The 17731-nt window shown below is 44.8% G+C and overlaps 1 protein-coding gene across 1 annotated transcript; it reads left to right on the forward strand.

The window, feature by feature from the left end:
* The first annotated feature begins 2795 nt into the window (after positions 1–2795).
* On the forward strand, positions 2796–7904 carry LOC113835851. Its single transcript, XM_027416953.2, is given in 1 exon segment — positions 2796–7904. A coding segment is annotated over 1 exon segment (5109 nt).
* Positions 7905–17731: the final 9827 nt, after the last annotated feature.

A 17731-nucleotide genomic window follows, 5' to 3' on the forward strand; every position in this document is an offset into this window, starting at 1 on the left:
GCTGAGGAAGCCAGGCAGTTTATTGAGTCAAAATATTTGTCTCTGTCATAAACTCTTGTTTCAATATGGTCTCTATCATTATTACAATCCTACAAGGAGTAAAAGAACATCAAGATTTCTAAAACTGCTTACTTTGCCTTCAGGAGGGTATAAAGACTTGTCATTAATTTTATAATCAAATATTTTCCTTGTCCATGTTAGTTCCATGTTTCTGGGACAAAACACAAAATCCTGATGATTTGGTTATACTTTTTCAGCTTCTAAAATTTCCATAAGGTTTTCTTCTTTAATGATTTTTTTCAAATCCTATGTCTCATGCTTTCTAATACCACTTAAGTAGTCCATTCTATAAAACACTCAAATTCTTACACAGCTAATTCCCCCAGGGATCACCATCAGTTATATTAATAATATCAGCTTTCATAATGATTGTTACATCGTCACAGTTGTAGCCTTCAGTGAGGGGCCATACCATGAAGGAATTCAAATATTAAACATGCCAAAGACATAGGCAAATGTTGTGCAACATATTCTACCAAGGGCAGTGATGGGTCACTCCAAGTCATCCAAGCAATGTAAGTTTAGTCAGCAGCACCTTCAAGACACTGGGCATTACCAGGTAATACTAGAAAAAAAACCTCAGGGAGGTAAGATTCAAAAACACCTAGCTTCTCTCATATGGGATCTTTTCTGTATACAGCATATCTCAACCACAGTTTCCCCTTTGTCCTTTCCTAGCTGTCCTCCCCGACACCACCCCTCTCCTTTAGATACATTTTCCCTCCATTTCCCTTAAGAAAAGAGCCTCCAAGAGAGAACAAACAAGCATGACAAAACAAGATAAAAGAGGACAAAGCAAAAGCTCTCATATCTAGGGTGAACAAAGCAACTCATTAAGAAGAGAAGAATCTCAAGGTCAGCGAGAAGAGTCAGACATAATGGAACCAAATAGTTGGAAACAAATTTAAAAGGATCCTTGTAGAAGGGAAGCAAGGTTAAAGAAATAGGGACACCAAGCATGGCTAAAATGGAAGTATTGTAAGTAGAGTATTCATGGTGTAAAAGCTTAAAAACAGAACTATAAGAGTGTGGGGAAAGCAAGAGTTTGCAGGAGGCTGGCCCAAAGCAAGGGATAAAGAAGTATGTGCAAAACCATTCACAAAGTAATTTGAGGGATGTTAGAATACCTTTGGAATCAAACTACACTTGTACAGGTGTGCTGCACTTGCCCCTGTGAAAAGTCACCACCTGATTATTAAGTGTGTTTGGTGATAGCATTAACTCCATGGATTTGAGGAGTGGCTATCTGCTTCACAACTAACCAGAAATATTTAAACTATTCCAACTGAAAAAGTGTGCTCACAAAAGTAAACATCTGCCAATCCATGTTGCAGAAAGCTGGCCACGCCTATCCCATGCTGTGGACAGGAACCATAGTTTTAGGTCTTTAATTCTCACAAGTTTAAATTGGATTTTTTTGCTTCCTATTCATGTAACTGTAAATCAGTGGTTCTGAACCTGTGAGGTTTGACCTTCATAAAACATATATTTCCAATGGTCTTAGGAAGTGAAACACCACTCAGTAGCCTAATTTTAGCTAAACTTTCAATAACTATACATAGTTATTGGAGAAAACAACATAGTCCATGCCAAAACCAGATTTAAACAACACCTATCCTCAAGTCCAGCCCTAAAGAAAGTACTAAAAAGCAAACTTCAACCCAAGGATGTTAACTGCAACTACAAAAACACAGGCAGTAGATAATCTCACACCAGCAAATCCCAAAGAATGGAAACACAGACACACTTCTACCACCACCACTGAAAAAAATAACAAGAATTTAAAATCACTGGTCAGAGCCAGTGAAGAGTAAAAACAAAACTTTCAAAGAACACTAGCCCCTGCCCTAGGGCCCTCTTCTCTGTAGGTAATCACACCCGGAACTTTCTTAAAAAAAAAAAAAAAAGAAAAGAAGAAACAGTTCCCAGAATAACTACCCGAGGTTCTGATGACCTCTATGGAATGTTTCAACGCCCTAAGTGTGCCTCAGGTGTATGATTCATGTGACACATGGTTTATGGTTTAATTGAAGAATACTGTATGACTCTGATATTTCCCCATTCTTTTGTGGGTTTTTTGCCTTTATAAGCCTGTTACAAATTCAGACCGGGGTCGAACTCCTCTACCCCTGTGTGGTGTATGGGTTTCGACCCCAGCATGCTGGTCTGAGATCTCGTTCCATTTCACTTTCAATAAACTTCCTCGTGTGATTGCAGCAAGTCTGGTCTTGGTGCCTACTGGGTGCGCGCCTTTCCCGAGGCTTGAGTGAGGGGTCTCCCTTCGGGGGTCTTTCATTTGGGGGCTCGTCCGGGATTTGCGCGACCACCCAGGGGTCCTAGACCCACTTGGAGGTAAGGATTTTCATTCCTCGTTGTTCTGTTGTGATTCTGTGTTTGTGGATTGTTCAGAGATCTGGTGCGATCGCAGTTCTGGTTTTTGCAAACGCTCTAATCGAGTCTGCTCCTCCAGAGGGGGGAGCAGAGTGGACGGGGATAGACGTATCCGGGTGTCCACCGTTTGTTCGCCCTGGGAGACGTCCCAGGAGGACAGGGGAAGGACCAGGGACGCCTGGTGGACCCCCACGAGGAAAGTCAGGGGATTAGTTTCCTCCTTGACAATCTGTAGACCGTCTGACTCTTTTCAGGATTTCTGGTCGACTCAAGGTCAGCGATTTTGTCTCTCTGTTTTGTTGTCTTTGTGATTGTTCTTTTTGTGAAGTGTGATAGAACCAGGAATGGGACAGACCGTGACGACCCCGCTAACACTGACCCTGGACCATTGGACGGACGTTAAGACGAGGGCTCATAATCTTTCTGTTGAAGTCAGGAAAGGGCCATGGCAGACTTTCTGCTCCTCTGAGTGGCCGAGTTTTGGCGTAGGATGGCCTCCGGAGGGAACTTTTAACCTGTCTCTCATTTCCGCTGTCAAGCGAATTATCTTTCAGGCCTCAGGGGGACACCCTGATCAGGTTCCATACATTATCGTATGGGAGGACCTGGTCCAAAATCCGACACCCTGGGTGAGACCCTGGACGACAGGGGCAGAAACGGTGACGGTGGCCGTGGCCGCCAAACCGAAAGTACCCCCTCCAGATAAACCGGTACCTGCTCCATCGGCCCCTACGAAGATTTATCCTGAAATTGATGATGGTTCCCTTCTCCTCGACTACCCTCCACCCCCGTATCCTCAACCAGCTTCCCACTCACGTCCCCCACAGGTGTCGCCCCCCGCCGACTCCCGGACGGCCTCTGAAACAGGACCGGCGGCCGGAACCCGAAGCCGCCGGGGTCGTAGCCCAGGGGGAGAAGGCGCGGGGTTTGACTCTGCTACTGCCCTACCTTTACGAGCTTATGGACCCGCCCTGGCTCCGGGAGAACTGGTCCCGCTACAGTACTGGCCGTTCTCATCAGCCGATTTGTATAACTGGAAAACTAACCACTCCTCTTTTTCAGAGAATCCCTCAGGCCTGACGGGGCTTCTTGAGTCCCTAATGTTTTCTCATCAGCCCACCTGGGATGATTGCCAGCAGCTTTTGCAAGTCCTTTTTACCACGGAAGAGAGGGAGAGAATCCTCCTAGAAGCTAGAAAAAATGTTCCGGGACCAGATGGAGCCCCCACCAACCTCCCTAACCTTATAGATGCAGCTTTTCCCTTGATCCGCCCTGACTGGGATTACAACTCTGCAGAAGGTAGGGAGCGTCTCACGGTCTACCGCCGGGCTCTAGTGGCAGGTCTCAAGGGAGCTGCAAGGCGACCCACGAATTTGGCTAAGGTAAGGGAGGTCCTACAAGGTCCGGTGGAGCCACCCTCTGTCTTTTTAGAGCGCTTAATGGAGGCTTACAGGAGATATACTCCATTTGATCCCTCCTCAGAGGGACAGCAGGCGGCTGTAGCTATGGCTTTTATAGGACAATCAGCCCCTGATATCAAGAAGAAGTTACAAAGATTAGAGGGGCTCCAAGATTATACTTTACAGGATTTAGTGAAGGAAGCAGAGAAAGTGTATCATAAGAGGGAGACTGAGGAAGAGAAGCAGGAGAGAGAAAAAAGAGAGACGGAAGAAAGGGAGAAACGGCGTGACCGCCGCCAAGAGAAGAATCTGACTAGGATTTTGGCCGCAGTAGTAGGTGAAGAAAGGGTAGAGAAAAGACAGTTAGGGCATCTGGGCAACAAAGCAAATAGACCCGTGGGCGGACAGAGACCACGACTTGAAAAGGACCAATGCGCATACTGCAAAGAGAAAGGACATTGGGCCAGAGAATGCCCCAAAAAGAAACAGAAGGGCCCTAAGGTACTGGCCCTTGAAGAAGATTAGGGGAGTCGGGGCTCGGTCCCCCTCCCCGAGCCCAGGGTAACTCTCTCTGTGGAGGGGAACCCCGTTGACTTCTTAGTGGACACTGGGGCTGAACACTCGGTCTTGACTGAACCATTAGGACAATTAGGATCAAGAAGGACTCTGGTCACAGGAGCCACTGGTAGTAAACTTTATCCCTGGACAACAAAAAGAAGTTTAAAAATAGGAAAAAGCCAAGTGACTCACTCTTTCCTTGTAATCCCTGAGTGCCCTGCACCGCTTCTGGGCAGGGACTTGCTGACTAAACTAAAGGCTCAGGTCCAGTTCACCTCGACAGGGCCGGAAGTCACCTGGGGGGAGACACCTATAGCATGTTTAGTCCTAAATCTAGAAGAAGAATATCGCCTCCATGAACCCAAGATTGAGAATTTGCCCTCTAAGGAATGGTTGGTAGCTTTTCCAGGAGTTTGGGCAGAGCAAGCGGGAATGGGACTGGCTAAGCGGGTACCGCCAGTGGTGGTAGAATTAAAAGCAGCTGCTACCCCCATCTCAGTCAGGCAGTACCCCATGACTCAGGAGGCTAAAGAAGGCATTCGACCACACATCCAGAGGCTATTACAACAAGGTATACTGATTCATTGCCAGTCCCCCTGGAATACTCCCCTCTTGCCGGTACGTAAGCCTGGAACTAATGACTATCGACCTGTCCAGGACTTGAGAGAGGTCAACAAGCGGGTACTGGACATCCACCCGACAGTGCCCAATCCCTACAATTTGCTAAGTTCCCTGCCACCGGAGCGGTCCTGGTACACTGTTCTGGATTTAAAAGATGCTTTTTTCTGCCTCAGGCTACATCCAAGTAGCCAACTCCTGTTTGCCTTCGAATGGTGGGACCCCGACGGAGGACACACCGGTCAGCTGACCTGGACCAGGCTTCCACAGGGATTCAAGAACTCGCCAACTCTCTTCAATGAAGCGCTCCACCGTGACCTTGCGCCCTTCAGGGCACGAAACCCCCAAATCTCTCTCTTACAGTATGTAGATGATTTGCTGCTTGCAGCCTCGACCTGGGAACTGTGCCTTAATGGGACCAAAGAGCTTCTAAAAGAATTGGGTGAGTTGGGGTACCGGGTGTCCGCAAAAAAGGCCCAATTATGCTGTCCAGAAGTTACCTACCTGGGATACACCCTCCGAGAAGGGAAGCGGTGGCTCACTGAAGCCCGAAAGAAAACTGTGATGCAGATCCCGACCCCCACCACTCCACGACAAGTACGTGAGTTTCTGGGAACGGTGGGCTTTTGTAGACTCTGGATACCAGGATTCGCCACTTTGGCGGCCCCTTTGTACCCTCTGACTAAAGACAAAGTCCCATTTACATGGAAAGAAGAACATCAGAAAGCCTTTGAAAAAATAAAGACTGCCCTGCTCACAGCCCCTGCTTTGACTCTGCCAGACTTGACCAAAACTTTCACCTTATACGTTGATGAACGGGCTGGAATAGCTCGGGGAGTCCTGACTCAGGCCCTGGGTCCTTGGAAGCGGCCGGTGGCTTACTTGTCAAAGAAACTAGACCCGGTAGCCAGCGGTTGGCCCTCTTGTCTGAAAGCCATTGCCGCAGTAGCCTTGCTTGTCAAAGATGCTGACAAGCTGACCCTGGGTCAACATGTGACTATAATCGCCCCTCATGCCTTAGAGAGTATTGTACGGCAGCCCCCCGACCGCTGGATGACAAACTCTCGAATGACTCATTACCAGAGCTTGTTACTAACTGATCGAATAACTTTTGCTCCCCCTGCTATCCTCAACCCTGCCACCCTACTCCCTGAAGCAGATGACTCTACTCCTGTGCATCGATGCGCTGATATCCTGGCGGAGGAGACTGGAGTCAGAACGGACCTGACTGATCAACCTTGGCCAGGTGTGCCTAGCTGGTATACGGATGGCAGCAGCTTCGTGGTGGAAGGAAAAAGAAAAGCAGGAGCAGCGGTGGTAGATGGGAAACAGGTGCTGTGGGCCAGCAGCCTCCCAGAGGGGACGTCTGCTCAAAAAGCCGAACTTTTGGCACTAATTCAAGCTCTGCGCCTGGCAGAAGGTAAGGCTGTCAACATCTATACTGATAGCCGCTACGCCTTTGCTACCGCCCACATTCATGGAGCTATCTATAGGCAGAGGGGCCTACTCACATCGGCAGGGAAAGACATTAAAAACAAAGAAGAAATCCTGGCTCTTCTAGAAGCCATACACCTACCCAAGAAATTGTCCATTGTCCATTGTCCAGGACATCAAAAGGGGACTGACCCAGTTACACGGGGAAACCAGATGGCAGATCAGACAGCCAAGCAAGCCGCCCATGGAACTACGGTGCTAATAGAAGAAATCAGAAATCACCCACCAGAGCCCCCGGAGCACACACATAAAGGCTGTGCCTTGACTGAAGATGGGCAAATTGTCTTACCAGCTAAAGAAGGGCAGGACTATGTAAAAAGGTTACATCAACTAACTCACCTCGGAACTGAAAAACTTAAACAACTAATTAAAAGTTCCAAATACTGTGTTCAAGACCTACACACCACAACAAAACAGGTAGTGGAGGCATGCCAAGCCTGTACTATGACCAATGCGACCCGACCGTTCAAGGAGCCTGGAAAAAGAATGAGGGGAGACCGACCAGGAGTCTATTGGGAAGTAGACTTTACTGAAGTTAAGCCAGGAAAATATGGTAATAAATATCTTCTAGTTTTTATAGACACTTTTTCAGGATGGGTGGAAGCCTTTCCCACAAAATCTGAAACTGCTCAGGTGGTGACCAAGAAGATACTAGAAGAAATTCTGCCCAGATTCGGGATTCCCAAGGTAATCGGGTCTGATAACGGCCCAGCTTTTGTTGCCCAGGTAAGTCAAGAATTGGCCACTCAACTGGGGATTAATTGGAAATTACATTGTGCTTACAGACCCCAGAGCTCAGGACAGGTAGAAAGGATGAATAGAACTCTAAAAGAGACCCTTACTAAATTAGCTATTGAGACCGGCGGCAAGGACTGGGTGACCCTCCTCCCCTTTGCACTTCTTAGAGTCCGAAACTCGCCCGGGCGTTTCGGCCTCACCCCTTATGAAATCCTACATGGGGGACCGCCCCCCTTAACGGAGTCGTGCGGGATATTGGATCCTAGCACTTACTCCCCCTCCTCTTCTGCTTTATTTACTCACTTAAAGGCCTTAGAAGTTATTAAAACACAGATCTGGAGTCGAATTAAAGAAGCCTACGCTCCAGGAACCATCACGGTGCCCCACGGGTTCCAGGTCGGAGACTCAGTCCTGGTCAGACGACATCGCGCTGGCACGCTTGAGCCCCGGTGGAAGGGACCCTACCTGGTGCTGTTGACTACCCCCTCAGCAGTCAAGGTCGACGGGATTGCTGCCTGGGTCCATGCTTCCCATGTCAAGAAGACACCCAGTCAGGGCAAGAATAACCATGAAGAAAATTGGACAGTGGCAATCAGTGACAATCCTCTTAAGCTGCGCCTTCGCCGTAGCCCCAACCTTGGGTAATAACCCCCATGTCCCCCAAAAACTAACCTGGGAAGTGCTTAACGAAGAGGGCGACGTCGTATGGTCAACAACCGCAGTGCACCCCCTTTGGACTTGGTGGCCTGATCTTGCACCCGATGTCTGTAAGTTAGCAGCCGGCTCTATGGCTTGGGATCTTTCCAGTTACACTGACTTAGAAAAGCCACCCCCAGAAGAACAGTGTGTCCCTCATGGCATAGGGAGCACATTGGGGTGTTCAGGACAGTTTTTCCGAGCCAACCTACAGGCAGCAGACTTCTATGTCTGCCCGGGCAGGGACAATCCAGAGAAATGAAGAGACGGTGCGGAGGAGCTGCAGACTATTTTTGTAATAAATGGGGATGTGAGACTACAGGAGAGGCCTACTGGAACCCGTCCTCCTCTTGGGATCTAATTATGGTTAAGAAGGGTCGTAAGCCAGAAGAGCCAGAAAAAGGAGAAAGAGATCCCTCCAAATACCCAGCTTATAGGACTGGGTGTGCCTCTGGAAGCTCGGATGGCCCTCAGGGGCCTTGCAAAAACAATTATTGTAACCCCTTAAATATCAGCTTTACCCCACAGGGAAAACAGGATCGTCAATGGGTAAGAGGAAATCGGTGGGGATGGAGAGTCTATACTGGCAGCGGGGACCCTGGATTCGTTTTTGTCATTAAGATAAAAATAGAAAGTCCACCCACACGACCCGTAGGCCCCAATTCGGTGCTTGATAACCCCATACCCAGGCCTGAGAGGCCTCCTCCTCCCACCCTGTCACCAAAGGAAGGCTCATATTCTCTCTGGACTGCACCCCCACGTGTCCCTATGGGGACTGAGGACCTTCTGTTCAATCTGCTTGATAGTGCATTTGTTGTTTTAAATCGCACTAACCCTGCTGCTACTCAGTCCTGCTGGCTGTGTTTTACTTCCAGTCCCCCTTACTATGAAGGAATAGCTCAGCTACGTAGCTATAATGTTACTTCTGATCACTCACATTGCCCCTGGGGAAGCCAACGAAAGTTAACCCTGTCTGCAGTGTCAGGAACTGGACTGTGTATAGGAAAAGTACCTACCAGGCATCAGCCCCTCTGTAATGTAACTATCTCCAACCTGACAACTGGCCCAGATAAATACTTAGTACCCCCTCTCGATACCTGGTGGGCTTGTGGTACCGGCTTGACCCCCTGCCTCCATACTTCACTTTTTGACAATACTAAAGACTTTTGTATTTTAGTCCAATTGGTACCTAGGGTCATTTATCATGATGATGCCTCGTTTATAGATGAATTTGACCACCGTGCTCGCTACAAGAGAGAACCTATAACCTTGACCTTAGCTGTTTTGTTAGGACTCGGAGTGGCGGCAGGAATTGGAACAGGAGCAGCTGCCCTCATCCAACAGCCCTATTACTATAATGAACTCAGAGCAGCTATGGATGTGGACTTGGGAGCCTTAGAACAGTCCATAACCAAACTGGAAGAGTCATTGACTTCATTATCAGAGGTAGTATTACAGAACAGGAGGGGATTAGACCTGCTTTTTTTAAAAGAAGGAGGGCTCTGTGCTGCCCTAAAAGAAGAATGTTGCTTTTACGTAGATCATTCTGGTGTCATAAGAGACTCTATGGCAAAGCTCAGAGATAGACTAGAAACCAGAAAAAAAGAAAGAGAAACACACCAGGGATGGTATGAAAATTGGTTTAACCGGTCACCCTGGTTCTCTACGCTAGTCTCCACTTTGGTCGGGCCTTTACTCATATTGTTGCTAATCCTGACCTTTGGGCCGTGCATCCTCAATAAACTAGTAGCCTTTGTAAAAGAAAGAGTGAGTGCTGTGCAGGTAATGGTCCTAAGACAACAATATCAGGTATTACAAGAAGCTGAGGGATCGCTCTAAGATTAGAGCTTTTACAAAAAGAAAAAGGAGGGAATGAAGAGTAAAAACAAAACTTTCAAAGAACACTAGCCCCTGCCCTAGGGCCCTCTTCTCTGTAGGTAATCACACCCGGAACTTTCTTAAAAAAAAAAAAAAAAAGAAAAGAAGAAACAGTTCCCAGAATAACTACCCGAGGTTCTGATGACCTCTATGGAATGTTTCAATGCCCTAAGTGTGCCTCAGGTGTATGATTCATGTGACACATGGTTTATGGTTTAATTGAAGAATACTGTATGACTCTGATATTTCCCCATTCTTTTGTGGGTTTTTTGCCTTTATAAGCCTGTTACAAATTCAGACCGGGGTCGAACTCCTCTACCCCTGTGTGGTGTATGGGTTTCGACCCCAGCATGCTGGTCTGAGATCTCGTTCCGTTTCACTTTCAATAAACTTCCTCGTGTGATTGCAGCAAGTCTGGTCTTGGTGCCTACTGGGTGCGCGCCTTTCCCGAGGCTTGAGTGAGGGGTCTCCCTTCGGGGGTCTTTCACCAGCAGGTAAGAGTCCTACTTGGAGACTGCTCCACCACCACCTCCACACATTGGACACAGTAACCTACAAGACCCACTCAGCCACCCAAACTCATTGAACCTACTACCCTCTCCCTGGCCAAACATAGCCTGCAAGATCAGCAGATCCTAGAGGCACAAGAACCACTTGCACCAATTGGAAGAAGATCACCCAGAGGCAGAAATACTACTTGCACCAACTAGAACCAGAGTAGCACCCTCTCTAAGTGCCCTCTTTACCGTCATCAGGAGACCCTATAGTTACAATTGACATCTGCACCAGTTGGAATAACAGTCACAGGCAAAACCCACACCAGATGAATAAAAGCTTCCAGAGGCACAGACACAACCTACATCAGTTAGAAGAACAGGTCCCATAGGCATAAGTAAAGCCCATGACATCCTGAAGAACTGGAAGATATGGTGTATCAAGACATCCAACCCTCACAAAGCTCAGCTGAGAGAACCCCACTCAATCTGACAACTACCCAAGCACCTGAACCCTTACCACTTAGGCCAAAAGACAATAAAGGTGATAGAAATTAAAGGAACAAAAGACCCACCCAACAAAGATTTCACAAGAATCAACACTTGTACTTATCTATAATTATTCCAAGCCCAGATGGGTAGAAAACAGTGTAAGCATACATTCAAGAACTTCAAGAGCAATATGTCACAGCCAGAACCCAGTCATTCTACAAAAGCAAGACCTGAACATCCCAACAGAGATGAAACAGAAGAAAACGACCTTAAAATAGCTTTATGAAGATGATAGAGGCCATTAAAGAGGAAATGAGAAATTTCCTTAAAGAAATAGCAGAAAAGACAAACAAAAAATTGGAAAAAAATCAACAAATCCCCTAAAGGAAGCCAAGAACAAACAAACAGGGGACATAAACAGTTCAAGACTTGAAAATTTAGAGTCAATAAAGAAAACACTAACTGAAGGAATTCTAGAAATGGAATGAGTGGGTAAATGAAGAGGAACTCCAGATGAAAGCATAACCAACAGAGTACAAGAGATGGAAGAGAGAATCTCAGGCATTGAAGATACTACAGTGTCATAGGGAACAGAATTGAACACAGGATATGGTTATTCATGGTATATTAATAAGAAATTCTCACACAAGAAGCTGATAACCAGATTGGCTCTCCTAGAAGTCCAGTCTCAGATGTCCTCTGAAAGCTGACTTTAACCCTGAAAGAGGGCGAGCGCCTCCTTCCCAGTTCTTTTATCCTATCCCTTCTGATACCTGTGAACATGCCCTACAATTCCCCCTTTAGTCTAAAAAACAGATTTAGACTTGAAACAAACTAAATTGTGTAAAAAATGTCTTAACATATCTAAGAGCATATATACATAGAAGATGAAAGATGATTCTGCACCAAACATTGTAAGCAGTAACACAGTAAGACGAATTGTGATATACAAATTATTCATATAAGTTACATCATATGAGGATCTATAGCAGTGTAAATTGTCTATAGTTAATAATCACTAAAGGTGAATCACAAGAAGATATACTAATTTACCTATATCTCATGCTAACCGTCTCTATCCCATCCAAACTCTAAACTCATCTGAAAGAGATGTCCAAGTCTGAACACCTCCTTCCAAACCCAACCCTAAACAATAGGAAACTAATCCTAAACAGGTGTACATTATCCTTTAGTGTCAACTGTAGGGAAAGGGGGGTGTAGTATTCTCAGAGTTACTTCCTACTTAAATGGGATGATGAATCTCATAGGATCCTGTAGGGAAAAAAAAATTTTAGAGTAGTGAAAGTCTTAAGTGGACTAACTACAACATTTGTACCCAGTCTGTGTTTGGCTGGAGATGCTTGATTGAAGTTCTTATCTTGATTAAGTTCTTATCTGAAGCTCTGGCCAGAGTGTAATTAGAATGTGCATCTTCTCAACTAGCTGTTCTAGAGTTGTCTAGAGCAAAGTAGTCTGAAACCAGTTTTAGAGTGGTGATTGACAGTTCAAATGTATCAAGTTGGATCCAGTGGAATTAATGAAATGAGGCCCCATTTTCTTTCTGGAAAGTTCAAAGATTGCTGTTAGGAAATTATTTGTTCATTGTGGGGGACTTAAACATTACTGCCATCCCAGAAATTCCAACTTTTATAGGTATGCATACCGGGAAGGGCAACAATAGGGAATATGATAATTATGAAGGAATTTAGACTTTCAGAGAAAGAACCAAGTATAGACAAATGATAATCCCTAGATTTTGTCTTCTTCTGTCTTACATCAATTGACTTCTTGATATAATACAGAAACTCTGAATTTTGTTTTAACAACATGTTTGGATTTAGAGGAGGAGATCCAAATCAAACTCTAAAGCCAGTGTTGGTTTAAGTGAATTGGGACTGAAGGGACCAGCTCCCCATTTTGGCAGCCATGACAGTAACACATGCTTACTATGACCTTGTCTTAGTCACTAAGGTCAGATGCCTGGCCCTTTCAGCAGCCATGACAGTAACATGTACTTTTCGGACCTTGCCTTGGTCACTAGAGGTTAGGTGCCTGCCTTGTGGCAAGGAACCAATCAGAAGTTAGCTGGTGGTGCTATGCTTTATGGCTCTGGTTGTTGCTTTATGCACAAATGCACAGCAATGACGCACAGAGCATAGCAACCACCCTGGGAGGGCCTATGGGCCATAACAACCAGTTGGCCAATCAACACAGGGCAAAGCCCTCCAAGCCTGGAGGCACAACAATCCTGAGCCTGTGCATACTCCTAGACACTCCCCTTACACTGCCCTACAAGATCTCTATGCAGCCCCTTAGAGCTGTCTTTGTTAGCCATCTGCCATGGTGGGCGGGTGAAAGACCCGAACAAACATGGGGTTAGCTTGTTAAACAACAATAAAGCCTCATGCAGTTTGCATCAAGCTTTCAAATCTGCCTGGTAATTGGGGTGACTGCGGTCCTGGCCTGAGACCCCGGAGGCCTGAGTTTTCCGGGGTCTAACAGGACTAGGTACTAGGAAGTAAGAGAAATAGATTCTTGTATAGAAATAGTTTTAACGTTTACTGCATGATAGATTCTCCTTTGTTTGATGGTTCCCTTTTGGTAGCTATCCTCTCTTATTTAAGTATCTACATGATCAGTGTCTTCTTGATTTTTGGACATGGGTTTTCCTGTGAAGACAAGAACAAAAAACTCCTCTTTCCTTTGTGAGGTTTCTATACAATTCGTGGGATTTACCTTGGTGGATGACCTGCCATTTCTCCTCATTGAGATGTTTCTCCCGTTTGACCCAAATCTTGATCGACTTTGATGGTATCCAAAGCTTTTCTTCTCCTGTGGAAACAAAGGCAAAATCTCTTCCGCAATGTAACATATATGTCCTGCTTTCATACTGAGGTAAATACATCTTTGCAGTACACTGGCTGATTCAGTTCCAGAAGTTTCTTTTTCTGTAGTCCAGTGTCTTTCTGAAGCTGTTTGTCCTTTATCATTAACATTAAGAAAGTTTAATGTTAATAAAACATTATGTAATCTGTGTTTGGGGGTCTTTGTTCCCCCTGCCTGTTTATGGAGGTTGTGGTTAGATTTCTCCTGTGGGATTGTGTGGTATACCAGTTACTTGCTTTATGTTATAATATTTGAAAAACTGTTCCAATTTGTTGGAGACATATTCTGGAGCATTGTCAGTTTTTATTTGTGCAGGTATACCCATAATGGCCATTACTTCTTGTAGGTGTGTGATAACAGAATCGGCTTTTTCAGAGCTAAGAGCAGTGGCCCATCGAAACCCTGAAAATGTGTCTATTGTATGGTGTGCATATTTTAAATTTCCAAATTCTGGAAAGTGAAACACATCCATTTGCCAAATTTCATTTCTATGTATACCCTTGGGATTACTGCCTGCTGGTAATAGAGATTAATTATAGAATGAACAGGTGGGGCAACTTCTTACTATCTCCTTGGCTTGTTGCCAAGTGAAGGACAAATCCTTTTATTTTAAACCTTTGCTTATTCACATGGTGTTTTTTAATGAAATTCTGAGGCTTCTAGCATGCTTCCTATTAATAAATGATCAATCTCATTATTGCCTTGTTCCAGAGGGCCTGGCATACCTGTATGGGATCTGATGTGTGTTATGTATATCGGAAGAGTCCTATTCCTGATTGTTTCTTGTAATTGTATAAACAATGAAGTTAATTCTGTATCATCAGGAATGAATTCAGCAGTCTCAATGTGTAAAATGACTCTTTCTGCATATTGAGAGTCAGAGACTATATTGAGTATCGTGGCCTGGCATGTCTCAGCACCAAATCACGGGAGCCACGAGGTTCGGGCTGAGTGGGGGAGTGTGGACTGGAAATTTCTAGCAACCCAACAGTGATAAAGACCAGACACAGGCATCCTGTCATCTTTAGAAGCTCTCAGTTCCATGCTGCAAAACTGGAGTCTTTCCTTTATTTAGCATCTTCCTTGCTGTAATCTGACCTTTCTTCCCTGACCCCGAGATCATTTCTCTCTTATATTCTTAGACCCTACTGTCTCTCCTCCAGTCGACCTCTCTGCTAGATACCTCCTCTCCATTTCCTCACTGTCAAGTAGATCTAGCCCTCTGCCCTGGTGCAGGCCTATTCAAATGCTTATTTCTGTAGAGATGCAAAACTAGGGGACATTCTCCACTGAGACTATGCCATCCAACAGCAAATCAGATAGCATCTGCAATACAATGCAGACTGGAGCTCCAGAAGTTTGGACCCCAAGGAATCCCCTAATAGAAATTTACTTGGCTCCCAACAATTGAGGGGCTTTGTAAAATACATAAGTACCATAAGAATGGCGTACAATTCTGCCTTTTGTACAGAGTTGTAAGGGCTTTGAACCACTTTACTTATGTTTCCTGATTTATATCCTGCTTTATATGATTTGTTTGCATCATTGTAGTTGTAGGGACTCCAGAGATAGGAGGGGTTTTTTTTGTTTTTTTTTTTTCAACACAGGGAAGGACCCAAATCACCTTCTTTATGAATTTAATTCTCTAAGTTTTGGGATAATTATTGCTAATCTTCCCCAAAAAGTTACTACAAGCTCTCTGCCAATATTCATTATCCTTCCATAAGGAGGAAATTTCCTTATTAGTTAAAGATACTTTTATCCCATCCCTTCTGTGTACTTGTGACCACACCCATTTGGGCATGGCCAGCACTACAGGTAATGAAGGGACCGGCTCCCCATTTTGGCAGCCATAACAGCCTAACACATGCTTGCCTGACCTTGCCTTGGTCACTAGGAGGTTAGATGCCTGCCTTGTGGCAAGGAACCAAGCAGAAGTTAGCTGGTGGTACTATACTTTATGGATCTGGGTATGCTTTACAGACAAGTGCACAGCAATGATATGCAGAGCATAGCAACCACCCTGGAAGGGCCTATGGGCCATAACAACTAGTTGGCCAATCAACACAGGGCAAGTCCTCCAAGCCTGGAGGCACACCAATCCTGAGCCTGTGCGTACCCATAGACACTCCCCTTATGCTGCCCTATAAGATCTCAGTCCCATGGCTCCGCAGGGTCTTTCCCCAACCATCCACCATGGTGGGTGGATGAAAGGCCCGAGCTAACATGGGGTTAGCTTGTTAAACAACTGCAATAAAGCCTCGTGCTGTTTGCATCAAGTTTATGCCTCTGCCTGGTGATTTGGGTCGCCTTGGTCCTGGGCCCACTCCAGGAGATCACAAAGACATCAGGAACATAGATGTTTCAGCTGTGGTAGAAGGGGACATGTAAAGAGAAATAGTAGGCAAAGAAATTCTAATGATCCCTCATGCAAAAGGCCACTGCCTTCTGGATTGTGTAGGAGATGTGGTAAGGGCAGACACTGGACTAATGAGTGTAGAAAGACCAGGGAAATGCAAGGGAACTGATTAAGGCCAGGGCCTTCTTGAGGCCCCACATCAAAAAAGGTCCGGTCATTTCCAGTAGCAGTGGAAGACAATCTCTCACAGCCAGTTCGAAGATATCAATGGAAGATTTTACCACAAGGGATGCTAAATAGCCCTACTTTCTGTCAACAGTTTGTACAACAACCTTTGGAAATAATTTGTAAAGAATTCCCACAATCCCTCGTTTATCATTACATGGATGATATTCTCTTATCAGCTCCCAATAAGGAAACTTTGGAATGTTTGTTTGACATGGTGAAGGAAGTTCTGCCTAGATGGGGGTTACAGATTTCCCTGGAAAAGATACAAAGAGGAGATTCTATTAACTATTTAGGTTATAAGATAGACTTACAAAGAATCAGGCCACAGAAGGTGCAAATTAGAAAAAGTCGTTATCAAACTCTTAATAGTCTTCAGAAGCTTTGAGAGGAAATTTCTCAGTTGCAGACAATTATTGGGGTAGAAGGTCATGACTTAAAACATTTAAAAATGACTCTTAAAGGTGACAAGGACCTAAACAGTCCACGAATATTATCTGCTGAGGCAGAAAAAGAACTACAATGGGTAGAAAACAGAATATTGGATGCACATGTAGATTGGATAAACCTTGATTTAGACTGTATTCTGGTTATCTTGCCATCCAGAGAATATCCTTCTGGAATTCTGATGCAGAGGGAAGATACTATGTATATTGGAGTGGATATTTCTGCCACATAAACAGAATAAAAAGTTAAAGACATGCATAGAAAATATTTCTGATTTGATTTTAAAGGGCAAATTAAGACTTCATCAACTGACTGGAAAGATCCAGCAGAAATTATAGTACCTTTAAGTAATGATGAAATTTCCTCCTTATGGAAGGATAATAAATATTGGCAAATAGCTCTTACTGACTTTTTGGGAACGATTAGCAATAACTATCCCAAAACTGACAGAACTAAATTCATAAAAAGACAGTCTGGATTCTTCCACATATTGTAAGGTAAACTCCCATTTCTGGAGTTCTTACCTTCTACACTGACGCCAACAAATCAGGTAAGGCTGATTATAAAGCAGGTGAGGTAAGTAAAGTAGTTCAAATCCATATATGTCTGTAAGAAGGCAGAATTACATGCAATTCTCATGGTGCTTATGGATTTTACAGAACCACTTAACATAGTTACTGATTCCCAATATACAGAGAGAGTTGTCTTGCACATTGAGACTGCAGAATTCGTTCCTGACAATACGGAATTAACCTCGTTGTTTTTACAATTACAGGAAACAATAATAAGCAGAAGCAATTCTCTATACATTACACATATCAGATCCCATATGGGTCTGCCTGGCCCACTAGCACAAGGCAATGACGAAATTGATCATTTATTAGTTGGAAGTGTGCTAGAAACCTCAGAATTTCATAAAAAATCATTTAAAAAGCAAAGGTTAAACAAGGACTTCTCATTCACTTGGCAACAAGCCAGGGAGATAGTGAGAAACT

This window comes from Cricetulus griseus, chromosome 5 (assembly GCF_003668045.3).
Source record: "Cricetulus griseus strain 17A/GY chromosome 5, alternate assembly CriGri-PICRH-1.0, whole genome shotgun sequence".
In the NCBI taxonomy this organism is placed as follows: domain Eukaryota; kingdom Metazoa; phylum Chordata; class Mammalia; order Rodentia; family Cricetidae; genus Cricetulus; species Cricetulus griseus.